Source organism: Scleropages formosus, chromosome 24, assembly GCF_900964775.1.
Source record: "Scleropages formosus chromosome 24, fSclFor1.1, whole genome shotgun sequence".
NCBI lineage: Eukaryota > Metazoa > Chordata > Actinopteri > Osteoglossiformes > Osteoglossidae > Scleropages > Scleropages formosus.
Window position 1 is genome coordinate 14,597,395 of NC_041829.1, and position 23,622 is coordinate 14,621,016.

General features: G+C 39.0%; 1 protein-coding gene across 4 annotated transcripts; it reads right to left on the reverse strand.

The window, feature by feature from the left end:
• Positions 1 to 2,025: 2,025 nt before the first annotated feature.
• Positions 2,026 to 20,225, reverse strand: mki67 (marker of proliferation Ki-67). 4 transcript variants are annotated; one of them, XM_029248941.1, is made up of 17 exons: positions 20,029 to 20,225; positions 18,910 to 19,012; positions 18,718 to 18,799; positions 18,494 to 18,609; positions 18,197 to 18,266; positions 15,323 to 15,371; positions 13,032 to 14,006; positions 12,560 to 12,795; positions 11,758 to 12,484; positions 10,717 to 10,838; positions 10,445 to 10,616; positions 10,158 to 10,301; positions 8,912 to 9,834; positions 8,608 to 8,659; positions 7,652 to 8,119; positions 5,351 to 6,916; positions 2,026 to 3,030 (listed from the first exon to the last, which is right to left on the reverse strand). In XM_029248941.1, the coding sequence occupies exons 2-17, from the start codon at positions 18,996 to 18,998 to the stop codon at positions 2,924 to 2,926; spliced, it is 5,898 nt and encodes a 1,965-aa protein (XP_029104774.1). In that variant the 5' UTR covers positions 18,999 to 19,012; positions 20,029 to 20,225; the 3' UTR covers positions 2,026 to 2,923. The 4 variants fall into 4 exon arrangements, with proteins under 4 accessions (XP_029104774.1, XP_029104773.1, XP_029104772.1 ...); XM_029248940.1 differs by having other exon boundaries at positions 7,064 to 8,119; XM_029248939.1 differs by having other exon boundaries at positions 5,351 to 6,751; positions 6,899 to 8,119.
• Positions 20,226 to 23,622: the final 3,397 nt, after the last annotated feature.

Sequence of the window (23,622 nt, forward strand, 5' to 3'; positions counted from 1 at the left end):
ATGCACTGGGACTTGGCTGGTAAACAATCAGCTGAAGTTTAATTTGAGGTAAACAAACTGAAGATACACCAGGGGTCTCCAAAGGAGAAACTAAGGTTAAATTAAATTTGGAAACACACCGATAAAAGGAGTTCTCTATTTAAGCCAAGCAATTAACCCAAACCTTGAAAGAAGAAGAAGAAAAAAAAAGACTCCTCAAATGTGCTACTCCAGAAATTACTGCTGTGTAACAAAAGCATATTTTGAACAAAATGCCTGGATGTTAAGGATGGAAGCACATAAAACAGGGCCTGCAATACTTAACAATATATTATGGCTTTTTATTCCACCTTCTGAAATGATGCATTAAATCACAGTGATTAAAGAACACGCTGAAAGTAAACACGGTAAACTAGTTCATTAACTGCATTTGTCAGACGTCTCATCTATGGCCAAAACACACTAGATGATATTGCAACAGGACAGGTGCAGCCAGGGTAGGACACACTGAACAAGTTACACAGTTATGTTTAAATTCCGGTTGTGAGGACTATTTAAAATAAGGGAGTCAAACCTGCAACCCGAATGCAGCCTGCAAAACTATCTAAATTAATATATGATGCGCTCCATAAATAGCATAAAATCTGCTGGATTACATGAGTGTGCAGTTATGGTGAGAGCCGTGTTCAACTGCTTCTCCGTCCTCTTCAGTGGGCAACGCCGTACTTCTGATTCATGGAGGGTACACTTCGTCAGCTCTCATTTAACCACTTAACTTTTATAGTGCATTATTCGGTAAATATATTTACTTGGAGTTCTGAATATGGCTTAAATGGAGAAACAATGTAGTACATTTTAAGCAAGACAGACAGACAAACGGCCACTTCTTGACATGAAGAACAAGCCCATTTGTTTGATATGCAGTGAAGTCATTTCAATTCTTATGGAATAAAATCAATAAAAGATACTGTGATGTAAAACATTTAAAGTTGACAGATTTCAATTTCAATTTTATGAAGACAATGTATCTTAAAAGTTCACTTTGGGGGCAGCGATGAATTTATAACAGCACATCCTTTTAGTCGGCATAACTGGTCAAAGTGAGTTGTGTAGCAGCTTAAATATTGACAGAAAATCAAAAGAATTTTTGGATAGCAAATGTTTTGAAAGATTGGGCTTTTTTGCAGGATGTACGCAATTTGCTAAAATAAACTTAATGCAACTAGTTAGTGTAGAGAACGAAAGGTTTGAATTTTATTATTGAACTCTATCCTTAACCGCATGTTCAAGTCAGGGTCACCGTGGTCTGGAGCTTATTCTGGAAGAACAGAGTGCAAGACCAAGCATAGAATACCAAGGACAGTGTTCCAATATTATTAATGCAGTCTGTTCAGTGTGCATGCGACAATTTCTTTTTTAAGGATTTTGACAAGAATTGTACTTAAGAAAAGTATTGCATACCAATCTATATATCACACAAATCACTTAATGTCTCATTGAAGGTAACGTACTTAATACTATTGAATTATTCAATGAAGAATTTTTCAAATTAGACATTTAAGATTCAGTAGTGTCACACTTATTTTTACACGTGCAGTACTCAACGTTCACAGTAACGACTGCAGCCCTTTTGCCTTTATTTAAAAGTCTCTCCTAAAAGTTTAAAATCATGCTTAATGTCTAATGGGAACAAAAGAAATGGGACTAATGACTCAGAACATATGACATTGTTCACATAGCTTAAAAAAATAAAAGCACCAAAAGAAGCTAAGCACTCTTCCCACAACTGCTTTTATTTGAATTATTTTAGAAATAGAACTTATTGTAACCATTTTTTTTTTTAAACACAATGATTTTTGAATTATTTAAAAAAAAAAACCTGAGTACAATTTATAAAAGACAAGAAATATACATCTCTAAAAAATACACAGATTCCTGAAATATGAATAAAGACATTCCTATTAAAATCCATAATCGATTAGATGCATCAAAAACACTGCAACTGCAAGGAAATAAGCCAAATGACCAAAAGATTTTATTTGGATGGACATGGGGGGCATAACTCATGAAAACTGATTTCACAACGTAAATCACAGCTATGAATATTAAACGAGAGAGAAAAGGTTCCGATGAAAGATTCTTGTTTTTAAAATGCCAAAGTCTAAGCTTTAATTACTTGCCAATTTACCATTCTTTGATAATGTTCACATTCCCCCAATGTGACTTCAGTGATTAGTTTAGTAGTGTGTATGCAACTACAGATTAACAATACTGGTTTTGACAAGTCTCCCCCGGTGTGAACACATATCATGATCCACAGCCCCAATGCACAATTCTATTAGGGCAAATTTTGTCTGTGGGGCTTTGCTTGAAATGGATTCTCATTTTTATGTTAGCCTCCTGCAGTTTTTAATTTTTAATATCTACTATGAAATTACAATTAAAAAAATCATTGCAGAGGCTACTAGGAGAAAATGAATACCAAAGCTTAAACATTGTCTAATTAGAAATTTGCAAATCTCTTATCAATGTCAAAGCAAAGTTAACTGTGTTAATAATGCAGTAACTTGAAAAACACCTGCTATGCTGAAAACCTGAAATTAGAAAAAAAAAAAATGCTTACATACCCTTATACAAATGATCTGTGATATACAAACTGATACTACACCTCCAGCTGTTTTAAACAAACTACTGAAAAAGACTCAGGGTTAAAACTGTTAATGGGTAACAGATTTAAGTTTCGAGTCCCTTCATTTTCTTTTCCATTTATCAATTATGCTTTTTTAACACATACTCAATGTCCAGCTAATAAACCTGTCAGAAGATGTTTCAAAAATCAAAGTTGTAAAAGCAGAACAACAACGCAACGGCTGATATCAAAGAGAGACCATACGTAAAAAACAAGGACAAACAATGCATAAAAAACTAAAACTACAAACAATGCCTATTTACGCTTTCTGCATCTAACTGGCCTCGCTTCTGTGGCACTTGGAGCATCAGGTTTTGTTTGTGATTTTCCTCTTCTGCGAGTTTCTGGGTTGCTTGCTTTTGCTATAAAAAAGAAGGGAGATTTATATGATTAATTTACCCAGTTATTCTGTTTAATGACATTAAGTATTATAGCTCATTTGTAAGAGTAATCATAAATTCCACTAATTCCACTCAGCTGATTGAGCAGCTGACAAAGTCAAATAGGTGGATTGCTTCCGAAAGGTGGATTTCAACTTCAGAAACTCAATACTGACAAATACATATGGAGCACGCATGGACAGACCACACCCACCTGCAGACTGCAGGCCACACCTGATTAGGAAACGAGGGTCAGATGTTGCTAAAGTAAGTGCAATGAGTGGGAAGAGACCGCAGAATTGCAAGTGACTGTATTGCTGCTGTTTGCAGGCTAAAGTCTGTTTATATTCAGTTATGTTCCCGATGCTGCACTGTTTTATATTTTAATAAACTGGATCTTCAACTTACTAACACAACTAGTAATGGAAGCCTTATTCTTTCTCAAACTGTTCACAATTCAAAGGGCTATGTGACAATCGATAAAAACTAAAGAATACGGATTTCCCTAAATTTATTTACGGGCTGGGGAAAAGACTATATTAAAACAAAGATTTGTTGTAAGACATTCTCATCAAGCGCTTATCCAATACTGGGTCTTAGTGTTTCAGAGTCTGTCCTGGAAACAGAGTGTGAGGCAGGGTTCACCATAGATGAGGAGCCAGGCCATCACAAAACAGTTTTATTAATCTGAAAAAATACTGAGCCCATTTTAAAATTACTGCAAATAGCCTCCTCCACAACCACCTATTAAGGTGGTTGTGTTCATCTTTATAAATGCAAGACAATCAGTGTTCCTGCTGTGGGGATAGAGAAAGTGGAGCAGAGAAAGTAGAGGAGGAATGTAATGGAAGACAGTGTTGGGAGAAAATGTGAAAAAACTGTTTGACCTCAAACCAAAAAAAATGCCATTTGCAACACAGAACACAACAAAACTGGTGACAAACAGGGGACCTATTTGTCACATAAGCATGAGTATATTTTGTCAGCATCTGGTCACTTTGCTTTATTACCTATATAAATAAAAAGTGTAATAGACACATACCTCAATTTATTTGGTGTGTAGTAAAGTTAGGGATATAGCTACAATAAAATACACTGTAAAATTTACGCTAACATTTTCAGTATCTCTAAACTACATTAAAACAAAAACTACAGGCTTGACTTGTAACCTTGCATAATTTTTATCTGCTCATGAAGTGAACATTTGTAAGAAGTCTTCCATAACCATTATTTTAAAATACTGTGCTCCTGAACCACAAGACTGACCATAAATGTGTGTTGTACAGCAGCAGATGTGCACAAATAAGCAACGTGTGATGCAAGGAAGAGGGGAGTGTGGGCCATGTAGTTTATAACAAACGAATAAAGGTTAATTTCACACCAATAAGAGATACACAGAAACATACAAAATCACACCTCATCTTGAAACAAGGAGAAACTCTAGTTGAACAGTAAGTCCAGAGTATCAGAACTGCTGTGGTCACCATTTTATACAGACTTCCGTACCTCGTGTTCTGAACGCTCCCTTTTACATTGCTGTGGCTCACATACATATGTCAACAAACTTGTGGAAGGCAGACATCCCAGAAATAACACTTTTCCTGACCTTCCCCACACTAATTGCTATTCATCTGGTTGTAAACACCACATAAGAAAATAAGAGCACAGCCTATATTTAAATTTATTCATCGAGATTCTTTTCACCCACTATACAGGGTACACCTCCACATCATTAGACCAGTACTCATAGCACACACACCTGGACAAAGCTCTAAACAGAACAACATGGACAGCATTAACCCCCATTACGCCCCATAATGGTTGCCCAACAACTGCTGTATTTACATCTACAGTAGCAGTGCTGCAACATGGAAAAGCTACTGCTGCCATCTCCACCGCTACAATATGTTTTGCAGCTTTTTGTTTTTCGTCTCACACTCCAACTCTGGGGGTGTTTATCTGTTATCGAATGAGTATTTTGAGGAACACCCTGCAAAAACTTTTTGAAAATAAGAAATATAATGAAAAATATATGCATATATTTTTTGCATCATTCGAAAATTTAAATGTTCATAAAATGAGGTCCCAGTGTATCACCTCAAGCCTGCTTACTCCCACAACCCAGCACGTTCTTATGTGCCACAACATACCAAACCTAGGTTTCAATCACTGTGATACTAAAAATTATAAGGTTACAGAAGAGTGTAAAACAATGTATCTTAGTCTATAATCAATAAGCTGCTTTGCACAAAACTGTCAAAACAACGAAAACAGGATGCCTGTCATATTTGTACCAACTCACCTGTAGATTCTGTAATCCCTGAATCTTCTTTGTCCAAAGATTTCCTTTCGCTACTTTCAGGTTCTGGTAACGGAATGATGTGCTGGCCTACTCTTTTTCGACCCCTAGTGACAGGCTGCGGGACATCTGCTGTTGGCACATCTTCAAGTGCTTTCTCTGCCTTCTTTGCAGAGGCTCTACTTCTCTTATCAGTATTGGCCTCAGTTTTAACTTCAACATTAGGAGCCTTCCTTCTTGTCCATTTTGAGGTTAAGGAAGTCTTTGAGGATTCTGCAAATGATTCTGCATCTAATGGCAGCTCTTTACTCATCTCTTCAGATGCCAGTTTTCGCCTTGTGCCTTGTTTTGCAGCAGGAACATCTATATCAGTTCCAGGCTGGCTAGGTTTTAAGTTGCTAACTCGCGATTTCCTCAAAGGCCTAGCTGCCTTCTCAAACCTTGCAGCATCCTCTGACACAGGTTCAGGAGGCTCCCTCACCTGGGAGTTACCTTTTTTGACCACCCTTCCTCTGCGGGTCTTCAGTAGATGATTGGCAGCTTCTTGCCTTTCCACATCCAGAGGCTCTGCAGTTTCTCCATGTACTTCTTTGGACCAAGTCACTGCTTTCTTTGAAATGTCTTGTCCCCCTTCAGCGTTCATGTCAATGGCTTCTTCAACAGAAGTCCGATTAGCTTTGTTAGATTTACTTTGTGAAGTAGCCTTTCCTTTCTTATTCACTTTCTTTGGAATTTCTATGGCAATGTCATCTGACACTGAGGGATCAACTAATGGGAGTGGAGTTTCGTGCCCTTTAGAAGGTGTGCCGACAGCAATGTTGACAATACGAGAGTCCAAAATCTTGCCAGTTTTCCGAGATCCCCTGGTCTTCTTGACAGACTTTGTTTCACATTCTACAAAGGTTTCAGGCTGAACACAAGTTGTTCCTTCAACAACATCCAGACTTTTTGCTACCTTACTCGCTTGCTCAGGCCTTGAAGAAGGCACAGAAGGAATGGCAGCCTGTGAGGTAAAATCAATGGCACCATGGCGTGTTCTTTTTGAAGGGGGTTCCACAAGTGATGGCTGCTCTGTATTCTTCACAACAGTGCTTGCCAGCCTCCCACGTCTACATTTCACAACAGAAGTGGGAAGTTGGAGTTCAGTGGCCACATTGTCAGAATTTGCATCTTTCTGTTGTCCAATACTGATTTCCAAACTGTGCTCTGAAGAGCTACCATCTTTCGTGTCAAGTTTAACCTTCCTTCCCCGATTTGACTTTGTCCCAAGAGACAGATTAACATGCTTTTGATCTTCAGTTACTTCTGGAAGACTTGGAGGAAGTGCTTCCACACATTCTGCCTTAATAATGGTCTCCAAAATTACTTTCTGTTCACCAGATTGCTTTGCCATTTTTCCTCTGCCAATTTTTCTGACAGGACCTGAGGAAGGAAGATTTCTGGCTGCCTGGTCCTTCATGAATTCCTCAACAGGCTTTGCCTTTCGTCCTCTTGTAAGTTTAGCTGGAGATGCAACTCTGTCCTGGTTGACCTCTACCTTCAGGGTAGAACCAATTTTTCTGACAGGACCTGAGGAAGGAAGATTTCTGGCTGCCTGGTCCTTCATGAATTCCTCAACAGGCTTTGCCTTTCGTCCTCTTGTAAGTTTAGCTGGAGATGCAACTCTGTCCTGGTTGACCTCTACCTTCAGGGTAGAACCAATTTTTCTGACAGGACCTGAGCAAGAAAGATTTTCAAGAATGACAGCAGCCTTTCTAGTGCACCTCCCTTTCACAAAGGCCTGAACTGGAGCAATGGATTTTGGGCTTAACACCTGTGTGCTTGTGTCTCCTTCATCACACTGTTTTGACAAATGATTGGTCATATTTTGACCAAGATTTCTGGCTGCCTCGTCCTTTATGAATTCCTCAACAGGCTTTGCCTTTCGTCCTCTTGTAAGTTTAGCTGGAGATGCAACTCTGTCCTGGTTGACCTCTACCTTCAGGGTAGAACCAATTTTTCTGACAGGACCTGAGCAAGAAAGATTTTCAAGAATGACAGCAGCCTTTCTAGTGCACCTCCCTTTCACAAAGGCCTGAACTGGAGCAATGGATTTTGGGCTTAACACCTGTGTGCTCGTGTCTCCTTCATCACACTGTTTTGACAAATGATTGGTCATATTTTGACCAAGATTTCTGGCTGCCTCGTCCTTTATGAATTCCTCAACAGGCTTTGCCTTTCGTCCTCTTGTAAGTTTAGCTGGAGATGCAGCTCTGTCCTGGTTGACCTCTACCTTCAGGGTAGAACCAATTTTTCTGACAGGACCTGAGCAAGAAAGATTTTCAAGAATGACAGCAGCCTTTCTAGTGCACCTCCCTTTCACAAAGGCCTGAACTGGAGCAATGGATTTTGGGCTTAACACCTGTGTGCTCGTGTCTCCTTCATCACACTGTTTTGACAAATGATTGGTCATATTTTGACTAAGATTTCTGGCTGCCTCGTCCTTTATGAATTCCTCAACAGGCTTTGCCTTTCGTCCTCTTGTAGGTTTAGCTGGAGATGCAACTCTATCTTTGTTGACCTCTACCTTCAGAGTAGAGGAATGACCATGAGAGACTTTGGTCCCTCTCTTCGGTCTGACATTAGGCAAAACTGAATCACTGCTCATTGCTGTACTACAGCCTTCAATGTCATCAACAGTTTCAGTAGGTCGTCTCCTTGCAATTTTCTTAGGATCATCACTTTGAACATCCTTAAACAATTTCACTGGTTGCTCAGAGATTATCGCTGTATCTGAGAAAGGAAAAACATTCATTATTTGCTACATCATACTTCCAGCAAGAAGCTCAACAACAGCAGGCTACAAGTCTGACCAGGTGCTCAAGCTAACAGAACTATTTTGTTAGATAAAAACTAGCTCTGCATACTGCAGTTTGCCCTTGTTTATATGCTAAATTAAATTTTGCATATTTGGGTTCAATACTTGCATGTTCCCTCGCCCTTGCAGCCTTGCACCCTGCATTCCCAGGCTAGGCTGCAGTTCACCGTGACCGTGCTTGGGACAAGCAGTTTCTGTGTGTGTGTGTACTTGTAAAAGGTGAGTTTTACTCTCAGCATTGCATAATAATTTTCCTCAATAAAATTAATGCTAGCCTCTGCCCCAATTTATTAAATTTATGAGCAATTCCCAGGAACACATCACACTCACAAAATATGCAAAGGGAATATTTCAACTACAATTTTACTGTCAGTAGTAAACACAGTCAAAAAAATAAACTCACCAGCACATGTCAAAACCTTTCCATGGTCAGATAAAGATGGATTTTCAGAAACCTTTTAAGGGAAAAAGAAAATACACAAATTTGCTGAGTTTTCACAAACCACATGTCTAATACCATCATTTCATAACATTGAAATTATGAACTGATGCTGACAATTTAAAACAAACAATTTAAGCTGAAGCAACCAACCAGCTAAAATTCAGATGAAACACTGCTATCAGGAATAGCTTGTATTTACAAAATTGTTTCATAACTTCAACCTTTATGATTTCTAACAAATTACAAAGAGTAAATATGCATTTACCATGTCTGCTTTAACATAATATTCCACTGGATCCTGCATTAGCTCTTGCAATCCTGTATAATCTTCAACTGTAGCAGCTGCCTTCTGCCTCGGTGATTTCATTAATTTAGCAATTCCAAATTTACTTTCAACAGGCTTCCCCTTCTGCTTTGGAGTCCTCATCAGTCTCTTCACTCCAACCATATCTTCGACAGGTTTATTCTTCTGCCTGGGAGTTTGCATCAGTCTCTTTACTCCAACCATGTCTTCAACAGGTTCATTCTTCTGCCTGGGAGTTTGCATCAGTCTCTTCACTCCAACCATATCTTCTACAGGTTCATTCTTCTGCTTTGGAGTCCTCATCAATCTCTTCACTCCAACCAGGTCTTCAACAGGTTTGCTTTTTGGTTTTGGTGTACACATCAGTCTTTTCATACCGGTTGTACAAATTAGTGGAGGAGTCTTTGTCTTAGGTGTTTTCATCAATCTCTGAATTCCAATCATGTCTTCTACTGGTTGACCCTTGACCTTAGGGGTCTTTAACAGTTTCTTCACCGCTATTAGGCTTAGTTCTTCATTCATCTTTGGATCTTTAGGTGTTTTCAAAAGCATTTTAATGCCCCTTAGATCTTCCACTTGTTGCATCTTCTGTTTTGGAGTTTTAAGTCTCTTGACTCCTGTCAGAGGCATGACTGCTTCATGCTTTAGTTTTGGTGTTTTTATTTTTCTCCCTATGACAGCAACCTGCTTCGTATATCGGACAGGATTTGTTTCAGAATCATGAACGTTTGCATTTGCCAGTCTTTCACTTTTTCTTCTGACAGAATCATCACACGTAAAATTAAACTCTTGATCATCAGAGAAGAGTCGAAGAACTGCTTCATCGTTGTAACTTCCTTGCTTTGCCATATTAACAACACTTAAGGGAGACACAAGCATTTCTCCTGGAAAATAAAATATGTGACATGACATTAATCCTTTCTGCCACACACAATATTTTAAATCTCTTCCAGGATTTTGGATTTATCACCAAACTTCATTTAGGTCTCAGAAATGACAAACTTTGTTCCATAGACTGCAACTATTCTCCCATTAAATCTTTGTAAATCATTAAGTGATTTATGTGATAATGTGACAGAAAAGAATATCAAAAATTCTACTTATATTGTAGTTCAAAGCAATGTAGCTTTGGATTTGAGCAACAATATGATAAACAATATCACAGAAGTAACTAAAGGGATACTTAATTACATTCTAAATAATATACCTGTTTCTTCAGGGGTTTTCATTACAGAAACTTCAGCTGAAGTTAAACCAGGAACATCCTGTGGGGTTTTCGGGAAATGGTGGACCCTAGCTTCAATTGTCTTCTGCCTTAAATTCACAGGAGTACTGAACATTTCTGCAACTCCTGTAAGATATCAAATTTGCATAAAATAAGTTAGTCATAAGTCATGAATCAAACCATACAACTTGCATTTGGAAGGAATATAAATAACTTATATTGAGCCTTTCTATTAAATTTTGAACTGTTATTGACAAGTGATGTATTACCTGTTAAATCTTCATTCACTTTCATGTTCTTGAGTAAGACAACATTGGGCACAAGTTTTGGAGCGCACCCTGCTGGCATCACAGTCCTCAAATGGGCCTTCCCAACAACAATTGTAGCTGGAGATGCCGCATGTCCAGTACTAAAATGGTCCTTGATTTTCTGAGCAGGTGTCTAGGGGAGGGAAATCATTACATATACCAGTAAAAGAAAAATTGAAATTTCAGTCTACTGCAGAACCACAGTAGAAGAGACTAGCATTTTGACTGCTTACCTTTGGTTTTAGGATTACAGCTTTCTTGACAGCTTTTCCTCTTGTCTTCTGCTTTTTGGCTACAACACCAGCCTGAGGTTTGCTGGCACCAAATTTAACAATATCAGCCCAGGAACTCAAAACTGTTGGGAGAGGGGTCAGGAAGGTTACAGAATATTAACATATGCTTTCAATATAAAATGAGCTTGAAACTTTGGTCTAGACTACACTTATTCTCCATTATTTGTTCTCCCAATGGCCTACTTCTCACATATGGAGATTAAAACCAATTATCTTTAATTACATCGGAATGTGATTTATACAGTCTGCTGCATGTGGTCTGAGCCTGTGAAATTTGGTCCAGTGTGGAAAAACTGAGACCACATTTGTAAATTGTTCTAAGTGGCCACATGAGACAAACTAAAACATACTATGCTTTAATTTTCTTATTTAAATTTAACATATAGCCTTTGCACATTATCACATCTGGTGTACTTTACGGTTTTTAAAAATCTATTTTACATACATGAGACCCTTGAAGAATAAAGTTTCTACAAAAGCTCACAGTTAACCTGTAGACCCAGAATGCACACCATCATCAGAGGCGGTGAAGGGGTCAAGAGGAAAAATATAGCAACTCTATGGCAAAATCTTTTTCTATTTATATATACTTTAAAGTAAAAATATGAACAAAAAACATAATCAAACAAAGAAAAATAAAATAAAAAAAAATCTTGTGGAAAAATTAAGATTTTTAATATACAAGCTCATGTTTGCTACTACAACCACCCACACACACAGGTGACTCAAAAATGGTGACAAGTACACCATTGAGGCCGCTTTGGATTTTTTTTAAAATTAAATTATTAATTTGCTACACTACTTATTTCTATATTTTCAATGCAGAATAATTACGTTTCATTCCAAGTCCACCCCAGAATTCAGGTAAATGATGTATCATAAGCAAAAAGAAATTTCATTAGCAGGATTTTCAATATTAGTTGATTCAGGAATGAATTAGGACAAGAGGGGATAAGTGTGTATGCAGTTACATGAAAATACCGTTCAGATTTGCACGCGAAGCTCCACTTTTCCTGCGACGAAAAATTTCAAGAGCACTCTTCTGTAAACTTTTCGGCGTTTTCTTTGAAGACTTAAGGCTTTTTCTCCGCAGTGGAACTTTTGGAGTTACAAAACCAGAAACTTCAGATGCAATGCTTTCTGAAGCAGCAACACTCTTATCAGCCACAGGTGATGGAGTTTCTATTCGTGACACAGAAAACCGGCCTCGTACGGTTGAGGTTTGACCAGACAGGAAATCATTTATGGACAGAGATTTTCTGTCAGGAGATGTGGTTTTGGATGAAGGCTTTTGTTCAGTGCCTAGGGACTTCCTACTACATGGTGTTCCTCTAGACTGGAGCTGGGTAGCTACATTTTCAGATGAGACCGATATGGAAGTCTGAGACACAGGCAGAGAGGATTTCTTTTTCTCCAATGACAAAAAGTCTGCTTCAGAAGAGGACAGACATCTATTCTGCAATGAACTCTTAACAGTGGTAGATGAGGACTTATGATTTGGAGATCGCTCAGCTTCACAGTTTTTGGGCAGAGCTTCAGGTTTCATCTTTGAGGACCTCTGGCTACTTGGAGATGGAGTTTTAGCTTTTGAGCTAGAAGACTTCTTAACAGGTGAAGGAGTCCTGCTTCTAGAAGAAACACCTTTGATGAAGGTTTTCTTCTCTGGACACACAGGACTTTTTGAACCTGAGCGGTCAGCATGCACCTCCTGTGAATTTCAAAACTTTGTAAGTCAGATGTTCAATGGCAAACAGGAAAAGAGTTGTAAAAAGTACACAGGTACCTGGATCAGACCAATAGCGGATGCTCTTCTTAAGAGGGACTGTTGCTTCTTCAGCATAGACAGGCTCCGCCTGCCTGGTGTGGCCCCTTTGCGCAAAGGAGAGTTTGGTGGAAGACGCTTATCAAACAACTCGGGACTCAACTGACCACCAAATGAAACCCTTTTCCTCTTCGGCTGAGGCAGTTCGCTTATGAGGTCCCCACTTTTACGTTTCTTACCGGAGGATGACTTGTCACCTGTAAAAAAATAAAGATGCTAATGATAAGTTTTCCCCAATAAGAACTGCAAGTTTTCCATAACACATGGAAAAATTCCATATTACTCACGTCTATTAATTATTTATGCATTTCAGAAAAAAACTGTAAACATTAAACCATCCTTTATATTAAGCAATCATTTTCCTGAAACTGTATCTCACGATATACTTGAATCATGGCTTTCTGTATTTCTGTGCACAACTAGTACAGGTTACCTTTTTTTCCCCCACTAGATGGCGCTGCCGACTCAAGTTCACATAGTACATCTGAAACGCTTAGTTTTTTCCCTGCAGTTCTGGGTGAGGTCCTTAGAGAACTGTCTGTCACCTTAGGCTTTGGAGAGAACCCTGAGATAACTTCAGATGATGATTCTGCATTCTGTCCACGGGCTTGAGCTGAGCCAGAGCTGAAACGGTGTGCTGGAGAGGGAGACCCACTTTGTGTAACTGGGGTCAAGGCAGCACACTGGCTTGGAGTCGATTCAGAATTAGCTCCCTTGCTTCTCCTTGTTTTAGTCCCATCCAAGGACTTCTCAATACTAACATTATGCACCTCAGCAGATGTATCCTGAGACAAGATCTGCTGCACCACCTCTTCAGTACTGAACCTCTTAGGAGTTTTCATCTGAGAGGCTGTCATTGGCTGATCTTCCAAAATAACAGGAGTTTTTGGTTGCTGTGCAGGTGACTGACATGAGTGCCTGCCTTTCTTAACAGTCTGCTGAGCTGGAGTAACCGCTTGTTGTGAGGCATCTTCTACTTTCTTCCTGGCTGGGCTTGCTGACATGTTGTCCACGGAGAGGGACAACCCAGTGTTCTCAGACGTTAAAATTGTGTTCAGCTTGCCGCATTGTCGGATGGATTTTGGGGTTGCAGATTTTGGCAAATATTCATTTGGTGCTGGAGTACATTCATCTGCATCCACCTCTCCTTGAACAGATTTCTGACACTCGCGTCTTGATGTCAGAGTCTTCAGTTGTACTCCTCTTGCTGGTTTCCATGGTGACTTTGTACTGAAATTCTGTTTAATCATTTGATAAAGTTCACAGAAAGGAGAAACACACTCTTTTTCACTGGGATTTTCCTGTTCCAGTCCAGGGCTAAAAGTCTCATTTTCTGCATCACCAATGCACTGGTCCTTTGAAGATTGTAAATTTGCAGTATTTGTCCCATCTTTCAAACAAGACTGCTCTAAAATAAACAAAAACACATCTATTTAATCCACAGGAAAATCTATCAATTCCCTATAACATTTTCTTTTACATTTCTTTAGCTGGTACCTTTTTCTTAGAATGTTACATAAGCAACTTTACAATTATTTACCCATTTATAATGCAACATGTTCTGCACTTTATCATCAACAATGGACTTCTGAATACTGCATATTGTACAGGTGTTTACTTTGTATATTTGTGGTCTGTATACTTGTAACTTATGCCGCACAGCTGGAGAGCATGCACCAAAGATTTTCACCACCTGTATACTTGTGGTTATGGTGAATTGACAAAGTGATTTGATTTGAGTGAAGATATTCTTTTATCAGTTCAGGGCCGAGAACTACAGCAGGAGCAGAGTTTCAACCAGGGATCTTCTGATTAAAGTTTGCCAGCCATGACGACACTGCTTACTGTCCTTGCAATATACTTACCCAAGTGCCACACACACACACGACTGAAATTGCTAATCCCAAGCAGGGTCACGGCAAGGCGGAACCTAACCCAACAACACAAGGTGTAGGGCTGGAGGGGGAGGGGACACAGGATGGGACGCCAGTCTGTCACAAGGCACCCCAAGCAGGTCTCAAACCCCAGACTCGCCAGAGAGCAGGACTCGGTGAAACCCGCTGCGCCATCGCACCCCACTGTATGCTACATGCATGCTCAGCCTACTTTAAATAAAGCATTTTGTGTGTGTACTAAAATCCAGTGTTATGAAATCAAACTTTGTGTAAAATTCCTTTAAAAGCAAGCTCTCAAAGAACTTCACAGTATGAAGCTCTGTACATTTATTCATTTAGCAGCTTTTCTATAAAGCTGACTAGAATTTTTTTTCCCCAACTAGATTCAATTGCGGGCAAGTATCTCACTCAAGGGTACTACAGCTGGAGGTGGGACTCAAATCTGCGACCACTGGGTCCAAAGGCAGCAGCTCTAATCAGTACGCTACCAACTGCCACCAGTAAGATATACAGGGTATAATAACAAAAATAATACAAAAACAAAATATTCAATAACACAAAGAAAAAAAGCAGCTTCAAATTTATCTGAAGGAAATTCTAAACATAGAGGGTCTTAAGATTGGATTTAAAGATGTTTAGAAAGAGAATTCCAGTTACTTGTATTACTTCAGAACACAAAATTCAGTGGGTGTCAGTTTATTGCTAACCTGTTTTATTGGGCACCATATCTCAAACTATTAGATAACCTATAAGAGACAGACTAAAAATGTTTGCCAAGAGTTTAGGGAATCATCTTAATACCTCTAAAACCCCAGAGACAATGATTTACCTTTTTGTTCAGACTCTTGAGGGCCAGGTGGATCTTTCAACTGTTGATCCTGCAGAACCGAAGGAATAAGAGAAAAGTAATGTTTCATAGGACATGAATGGATTAAAACTGACAAATTCGGAGAAAATCTATTAAAGTCAAATCAAATGTAACAGGGTGTTTTTTTTTTGAGGTTTAAAGAATCCAACCATCCAAAGAAAAGCCACCTAGTTATTTAAAATTAATACAGCAACAATAATAAAAAATAATGCATTCATCACACACACAGCTTGTCCCAAGCAGGGTCGCAGTGAATCAAAGCCTAACCGGGCAACACAGGACACAAGGCTATCTACAACCGCTTGTCCGGGGGGGGGGTTCACGATGAGCCGGAGCCTAACCTTGCAACACGGGGCGCAAGGCACCCCAAGCAGGACTCAAACCCCAGACCCACCAGAGAGCGGGACTCGGCCAAGCCTGCTGCGCCACCACACCCCCATCAATGCATTCATTTAATTCAATAATTAATTTAGCTGACTTTAGCAATGTTAAGCTACCTACAAATATTTATCCATTTATACAGAGAGAAATCTTTAGGCAAGTACATTGCTCAAGTGTACTGCAGGAATAGGTGAGATTCAAACAGACAACCTTTGTATGCAAAGGCAGCAGCTCTAGTTAACCACAACCCTTTTGAATTGACAAAACTCAAACTGTATTCATAAAAAAAGACCCTTTATGCACCTAAAAAGTTAAATTGCTCAGTGAAATTGCCCTATTATGTAAATTCTAGTTTTAAAGATTTGAATTAACATTACTCAGAAAAATCAGTTTAAACAAAAACAAGTCATAATCAATACTAAACGATGTCCGAGTGTGAGATTTAAGCTTTATTTAAGCAATTACAACAGTATTCATGTTAAAGTCATTTATATGATGTGCACAGGACCATGATGTCACAAAAGGAGGGAAAATATCTTCATAACCCTTTATTTAAACCTTCTCCAACAATAGAGGGGTGCTTGACCCTGAGAATAAAACCATAGTGTGCATCCGATTCCTGTACCTTTCTTGCATCAAGTACAGCAAACACCACACTGGTCATAGTTTCTGTAAACAGCCAGAATAAAACAATCGTTTCACATGTCCTCAGTCCTGCTCCAGGAGTGTCACATTGATTTAACCAACTGAGTTAACTGTTACAGGTTTATAGTTTATACCTATAAGGACTCAGAGGCAAAGTAGTAGGCCACCTCCTACTACGGTGCCCTTGAAGTTAACTCTGAAATGCTACAGTAAAGACTTACCCAGCTGTATGAATGGGTAAAATATTGGAAACAGTTTAATATGAAATGCTCTGGAGAAAAGCATCAGGTTAAAAGAATTAATACTGAGTCTGCTGTTTCTGCTGCGAGGGTCCGTGACACCATACGCCATCTTGCCCCCTCCTGCTGCTCGAAAGGCACTGCACCCAAACCCCATGCTGGATGTTGCAAGTGGTGGGCCCACATGCCCCTCCACATTCCTTTTCAGGTTAAGCCTGGCCGGGTTACGTGGGATGCCCAGTCACCAGGAGCTCACCTAGGAACACTACCCCCAGGCCTGGCTCCAGGGGTAGGTCCCAGCAACCTTCTGGGCAGGGTAAACATTGAGCTGGAGGAAGTTGTTGGGGACAGGGATGTCTGGGTTTCTCTGCTCTCCCTATTGCCACCGCGACCCTAGTAGGACAAGCGGTGAAGAAAATGGATGGATGAATGGACCGACCTACAGTTTCAGATGTGATGTTAGATTAACAAATTGATAACTGTCATTGCTTCAGACTGCCAAATGACAGATCTTTCTCCCCCATGCAACTTTGCACTAGAAATATCTATTTCTTCCATAAATGAATTTGTTGTATCTTACAACCCTTTAAATTGCCATATGGGACAAGCGGTTCTGAAAATGTGTGTGTGTGTTCCCATGATTGCTCATTTCATGTTTACTTTGTGATGAATGACTGCTCTAAACCAAGAACTGGAGTGTGTTGACAGGAATTACGTATACAGGGTTAAGTGAACAACTGTTTTCTTGTACTGCCTGTTGAATCTTTGTCAGAATGACCACAAAACAGGCAAAAAATTTCATTGTACTGGACCTTTCCCCCCATTAAACAGGATAATACATGTTATCACACTCTGTTGCAGAAGTTTCCATTGTAGTGACCCTGTAAATTTTTGAGAATAATGGTTCTACAAGATGTTCATAACTTACGTTGATTTAATGACAACAGAATTTTAGTGGTAAACGTAACATTTTCTTTGAGTTGAAATTTACAGCTCCTCACAAAGTTTTTGCGCATGTATGCTTCATGCATATATCTACCACTAGTGGCCCTATACCAAATGTAAAAGATTGCCCCTTCACTGACAAGGCAAAATGCATCGTTTGGTATGGAGAACTTCACATCATGTGGGTTCCAAGTCATCTACAAGTAAATAGTTAAAAGAGGAAGAGTAGGAAGGGATGAAATATGGCAAACCATCAGTTTCCAGCAAGGTGGAGGTAAACATTGAAAGTGATTTCTTTCGGTCACCAACAAAATTAGACAAGTTTCAAGCCAGCTAAAAATCAAAAGTTCAAGAAAACTTTTTATATCTTATCCTTTGGTAATCACAAACAATTCTGATCAAGTGTTAAATAGAATATTAATACCTACTGTAATCAGTATTCATTATGAACACCATGCATTTAAAATAAATCAGATATAGATAACTAACAAAGGAAGTGAACCATGCACTTCTCCACAAACAAGACACTTGGCATGTAGAGCCAGGCTGTTTATAAAAACTCAACTTTTGAATATTTAAGTATCACAATCATTGCAGACAGCAGATTCTTCTGAAACAAATATACCTGAAGAGTTTCACACACAGTTGTAAACTCTCTCTTTTTCTTTGGGGTTGGTTCTGGAGCATATTCAAACCTAAAGAAAAGAAGTGTGGCTTACAAATACAGAAAGAATATTCTTTAGACAAAATGTGTCCTAGGAATTAATTCACTTCTCTGGAAAGTGAAGCTTAGCCTTAAGAGGTACTTTTCACAGGTGAATTGCCCATTTGGGTGCTGTTTTTCCACAAAAGCATAGATATGATGCACGAATAGCATGAGAACAATGACTTGTTTAAGTATAATTCAAAACAAGAGACTCACCTAAAAGAACGTCCAATAACTGTTATAACATCTCCATGATTCAAACGTTTTGACTGCTGAATAACCTTTCCATTGATACGAGTAGGATTAACCAAACTCAGATTTGTTAAAATAACCTGAATGGAAAGACGACATCCAAATTAATAACGCCAATTCAATATCAAAAATATATACAAAGAATTAACTATTAATTCATGTTAACTTATTTGCTAAATTCATCTTACTTCTTTATTTTCATTCAATTCAATCCTGCAATGTTCTTTTGACACTTCTGGTACCTGGATTCGAATATCACATTCGGGTGCCCTGAAACAAACAAAACACAAGTAATAAAGAATAATGCAAACATAACATCAAATAAGATAGTGGATCAATTGCATGATGTATCATCAAAAAAAAAAAAATACAACACTCACCTCCCAAACACACATGTTGCTGTGAGGGGTAATTCAGTACCATCTCGTCCACTCCTTTTAAGAACAACTAATTTTCCATGGAGAGGCATGGTGAGCTCCTTACCTGATCAGACAGAGAAACAAATATAAAATGAAGACAACTACTATTATTAATGGTAAATACTACAAGCTAAGTTTTATACCAAATAACAGTAATTAGTAGATGCACAAACCTAACACTGTCAGTCAGTCTTAGAAAAAAGGTGTAAGCTAAATAATAAACAATAATGATTATGAAATTGTTCTGATCAGCTGAACAGTGAAGGTCTCTGGATGGTAGGGTCAACAAAAATATTAGGAAAGACAACAGTAAAAGGAAAGACAAGTTAAACTAAATGAGTGGAACAGGCCAAACACAATATCCTAAGAGGTCAGCATGCTGTCAACACGTGGTGGTGCTCAATACTTCCAGCTACTTTAGTACATTTTGCATTTAAGGAAAATTTCCTGTATTTTAGGCTCAAGTACCAGCAGTGTACACAGTACATGCCATGGCACAGTACCCAGGCGGCAGGCAAACAAGCATAGATAGACATGTACTAGTCTTAATGTATTCAGTTTGTTTAATTATGTGTTCTTATATAAGAACAATGCTTGAAACTTGCAGTAATGTTCGTAACACAATATATATACACATTTTCAAGCGACTCGGGTTAAGCAACCCCATGGCATGATAGTTAGTAGAAGTAGTTAATCAGCCAGGCCAGGCAAGCAGTAATTGTTAACTATCCTGAAAAATAAGAATTTCTATATTTGAAGCTTAACTGATTAAAATACCCAGTAGGCAGGACAAGAAAGAGGCCCGTAAAGTAGAAGGCAGTTGAACTTTTTTTTTTTTGGCCTTTATTTTGCAGGCTTATTATGCAAGTCAGCAAGACCTGGGGGGGGAAAAATCGGCAACACAGACTAATCTATCTTTGACACAAAACAAGCATTTTTAAAGAGTTAATACAATATAAATACGTATATGTTCGATACAGCAGTGTTGTATGAAAATTACAGCAAGAGAAGTAACAAAGGGGGGAAATTCAACTGAAAATTAGCTGAAGTGTTCTTGAAAGATTGAACGGCAGTGCTCACCTGATTCTGAGACCAAATGAATCCTTTACGGTAACGTGTGTTCCATCGAAACAAAGAACTTTAAACAAAATAATATTTAAAAAAAAAAAATAAGAAAAACGTTTAAAAAACACGGGATTCCTCTGTAACTACAACACCTCACATCGAACATTTCCTAAGTCTGAGTTGAAACGCAGCCACGTGCCCGTCTCACTATCATTGGGTATCCGTCCGCCACAAAGTATGGTTGTTTGGTGTTTTTCTTTTTTTTTTTTTTTTTTTTATAAAACACATTTCATCACTAAATGTACAGAAAATATCCGGAATTTATATAGACATTTCATTCTAAGAAATTATTTCAATTTACGTTGATAGCGATAATAACATAATCACTAAACAGGAACATACGGAAAGGAACTACTTTGTTTGAGAAAAATAGATCAAGGCGGCTGTGAAATATTTGAAAATGTTCGAAATTCCGCGCGTAGAACGTTCATTGGGTGAACAGATGCAACATGCAAATGAAAGGGGAGGTGACTCAGATTTGAATTTCTTTTCCGGAAATCATGTCTGTCTTTTAGCTCGGAGTTCTTTGCATGTTTTGGCGCAGAGTGTACCGAGGAATTTTATTTCAGATTTACTTGCACTTCTTTATTATGTTAAATGGGAACGAAAGATGCGTGCCTGGACTTGACAGACATGCCCAAATATTTCCACAAACGCTCTCCAGACACTTAACAACGGTCTCAAGAAATAGTGATCACACATATGATGAAATAAGATATTCCACTTTATCGAAAAAGAAAAAACAATGACCGAATTAGCACAGAAATTTTATTTTTTTATTGAACTACTGTACCGTAAGTGCATTAAAACTTACGAAAGACACATTATGATTATGGTCCATTTGTCACATACCGCAGCATAAAGCAGTATACAGGCGAGTAGCTGTATATAAGCTTTTCCATTATTCAACAAATTGTTGTTAAAAATGATTAAACATAACAAATATGTAGACGTTTGTAAAGCACCTATTAGATCAGGAGGGAAGTGAGTCAGAAACACGTGAGTTTTGAGACCCCTCTTAGACTCTTAAATGTACAGAGGCACATGAACAAAAAAATAAATGGAAAACATTTCTCAAGAATAATAAAATAACTTGGAAAAACACTGAAAAACTAGATAGAGGTTATCATACATCGTTGAAATGTCTGTGCCTCATTCATTGGCTTCCGTATCGTCAGGGAAAAATCTGCCTGAAACACCAAGAAAAAAAGTCCGTAACACCGGGAGCAGTCGATCCGTATACCGAACAACTTTTCTAGGGCCATTATATCGAAAATCTGTGAACCCGGAATCCGTTTACCAGATTATACCTATACTTTGATTCTGATATATTGTGCGAGAAACTTGTTACTTGTAAATAGTTGCATTGTGGGGAAAATGTGAAATGTGGGTGTGCAACCACTGGGGGCACTTCTGGGGAAGATAATGGGGTGACCAGTTTGGGGAGTTTGGGGTAGTTTTGGCGAGTAAGCTGTGAGGCTGTCTGGAAGAAAGAGTGACTAGGAGAATTTTATTTTATTTTATTTTATTTTATTTTATTTTATTTTATTTTATTTTATTTTATTTTATTTGTGTGGGTGTATGTTGTGTTTCAACTTTGTGCATGTAATTCATCATTCACCTCTTCCATTAGAATGATAATAGGGGAAGAGTGGGTAAAAAGGAAACACCCAGAAATGGAAGGTAAGCTGTACGGTAACACCCTGGGAACAGGCCAGGGGACCGCTCTTCTTGAGTAGTGAATGTTACCTGCTAAGTTTCCTTTGAATTATTTATTATATTGGTTTTAAGCCTTGGTTTTTTTTTTTTTTTTTGTGTGTGTGCTAGTGTTTAGTACAACATTAGAATTGAATGGGTTTTCTCTGTCCTTCCTTGCCCTATCCAAACTCAGTGTTGCATGCTGCAATATGCTTGGAACAATAAAAGACATAGAATCAATTCCCGAAGGTTTCTCAGCAGAAAGAGGGGCACTGTTTCTCCACTGAATATAAGTGAGAAAAAAATATTGGGATGAAAAACTAATTATTTTATTAATATTTCCAGGATGGACTGCATTCTTTGAGGGCTGACATGGACTTTATTTCCTCTTACCAAATACTATTAATCTCTTTAAATTTTCACTTCTATTTAAAAATTACAAAAGGGTGCGTCTCTACATTTTGTGGTATGCAATATTCTTTAACCTTGGAAACATGTTAGACCATTACTGAGGATCTCATGTATATTGCCATTAAAGTAGGTATGCTATTGCCCTAAACAAAGGTTAGGGTTTTGTACAGCATGGTGGCACAGCGAGTACCGCTGTTGTCTCACAGTGTGGTATGAGAGGATGTGGGATTGATCTCCGCTCAGTCTGTGTGGAGTTTGCATGTTCTCCCTGTTTCTGTGTGGGTTTCCTCCCACAGTCCAAAGGCATGCTGTTCAGATAGATGGGTAACTCTAAATCACCTATTGTGTGTGAGTGACAGAAAGTGTGTGTCCTACTGAGGTATGGATGAGTGACCCTTTGTAAGTAATGTATCTAGAAGTGTAAGTCACCTTGGTGAATAAAGTGTGTGGGCTGATAACACTACATAGAGTTCATTTGGAAGTCACTTTGGAGAAAAGCATCTGCAAAGTAAATGAATGTAACCCAAATCTTACCTCCATACTTAGAGAAATTGCCCTGCAGGAATAACTGTCTTTGGGGGGATACCCCTATATCTCAAATTTAATTGCAATGGTAAGTTTCATTTAAGAAATAACGTCAATCAAAATACAGACTTCTAAAAAGACTTAATAATTGTGACATTTTATTCAAACCATAGGAAAAAGAAAATATACTCAGGGCAGACTTCACATTAAGTAGTAAAGCAGCTCATTTCACTGAGCAGTTCCGTGGGTACAATCTCTGCATTTTACACTCTTAAGTGGTGATACTGGTTTCTAGGATGCACCGAAAAACATGGGAACAGGACTTTGATGTGTCTTAGGGTTAAGGCTGGAGCTAGGGTTAGGGTTAGAGAATGGAAAGTGCTGGAGCCCGGCTAATGGTTTCCTCTTTTTGCGGGGCCGGCGCTGTGGTGTGCGCAGCAGCCAGAGTTCAGCCGGGAGCTAGGGTTCGGGCTGGAGGTCTCGTTAAGGCTGGAGCCTGGGCTATGGCTGGAGGTAGGGTTAAGGCTGGAGCTAGGGTTAGGGTTAGAGAATGGAAAGTGCTGGAGCCCGGCTAATGGTTTCCTCTTTTTGCGGGGCCGGCGCTGTGGTGTGCGCAGCAGCCAGAGTTCAGCCGGGAGCTAGGGTTCGGGCTGGAGGTCGGGTCAAGGCTGGAGCCTGGGCTATGGCTGGAGGTAGGGTTAAGGCTGGAGCTAGGGTTAGGGTTAGAGAATGGAAAGTGCTGGAGCCCGGCTAATGGTTTCCTCTTTTTGCGGGGCCGGCGCTGTGGTGTGCGCAGCAGCCAGAGTTCAGCCGGGAGCTAGGGTTCGGGCTGGAGGTCTCGTTAAGGCTGGAGCCTGGGCTATGGCTGGAGGTAGGGTTAAGGCTGGAGCTAGGGTTAGGGTTAGAGAATGGAAA

Coding starts and splice junctions, on each gene's coding strand:
- mki67 (XM_018726395.2), bottom strand. CDS start 18,998: ATGCCTCTCCATGGAAAATTAGTTGTTCTTAAAAGGAGTGGACGAGAT. Junction 9,835..10,157: donor GAAAACCCCTGAAGAAACAG/GTATATTATTTA, acceptor TTTATTTTCCAG/GAGAAATGCTTGTGTCTCCC. Junction 3,031..5,350: donor AGGGATTACAGAATCTACAG/GTGAGTTGGTAC, acceptor TCTTTTTTATAG/CAAAAGCAAGCAACCCAGAA.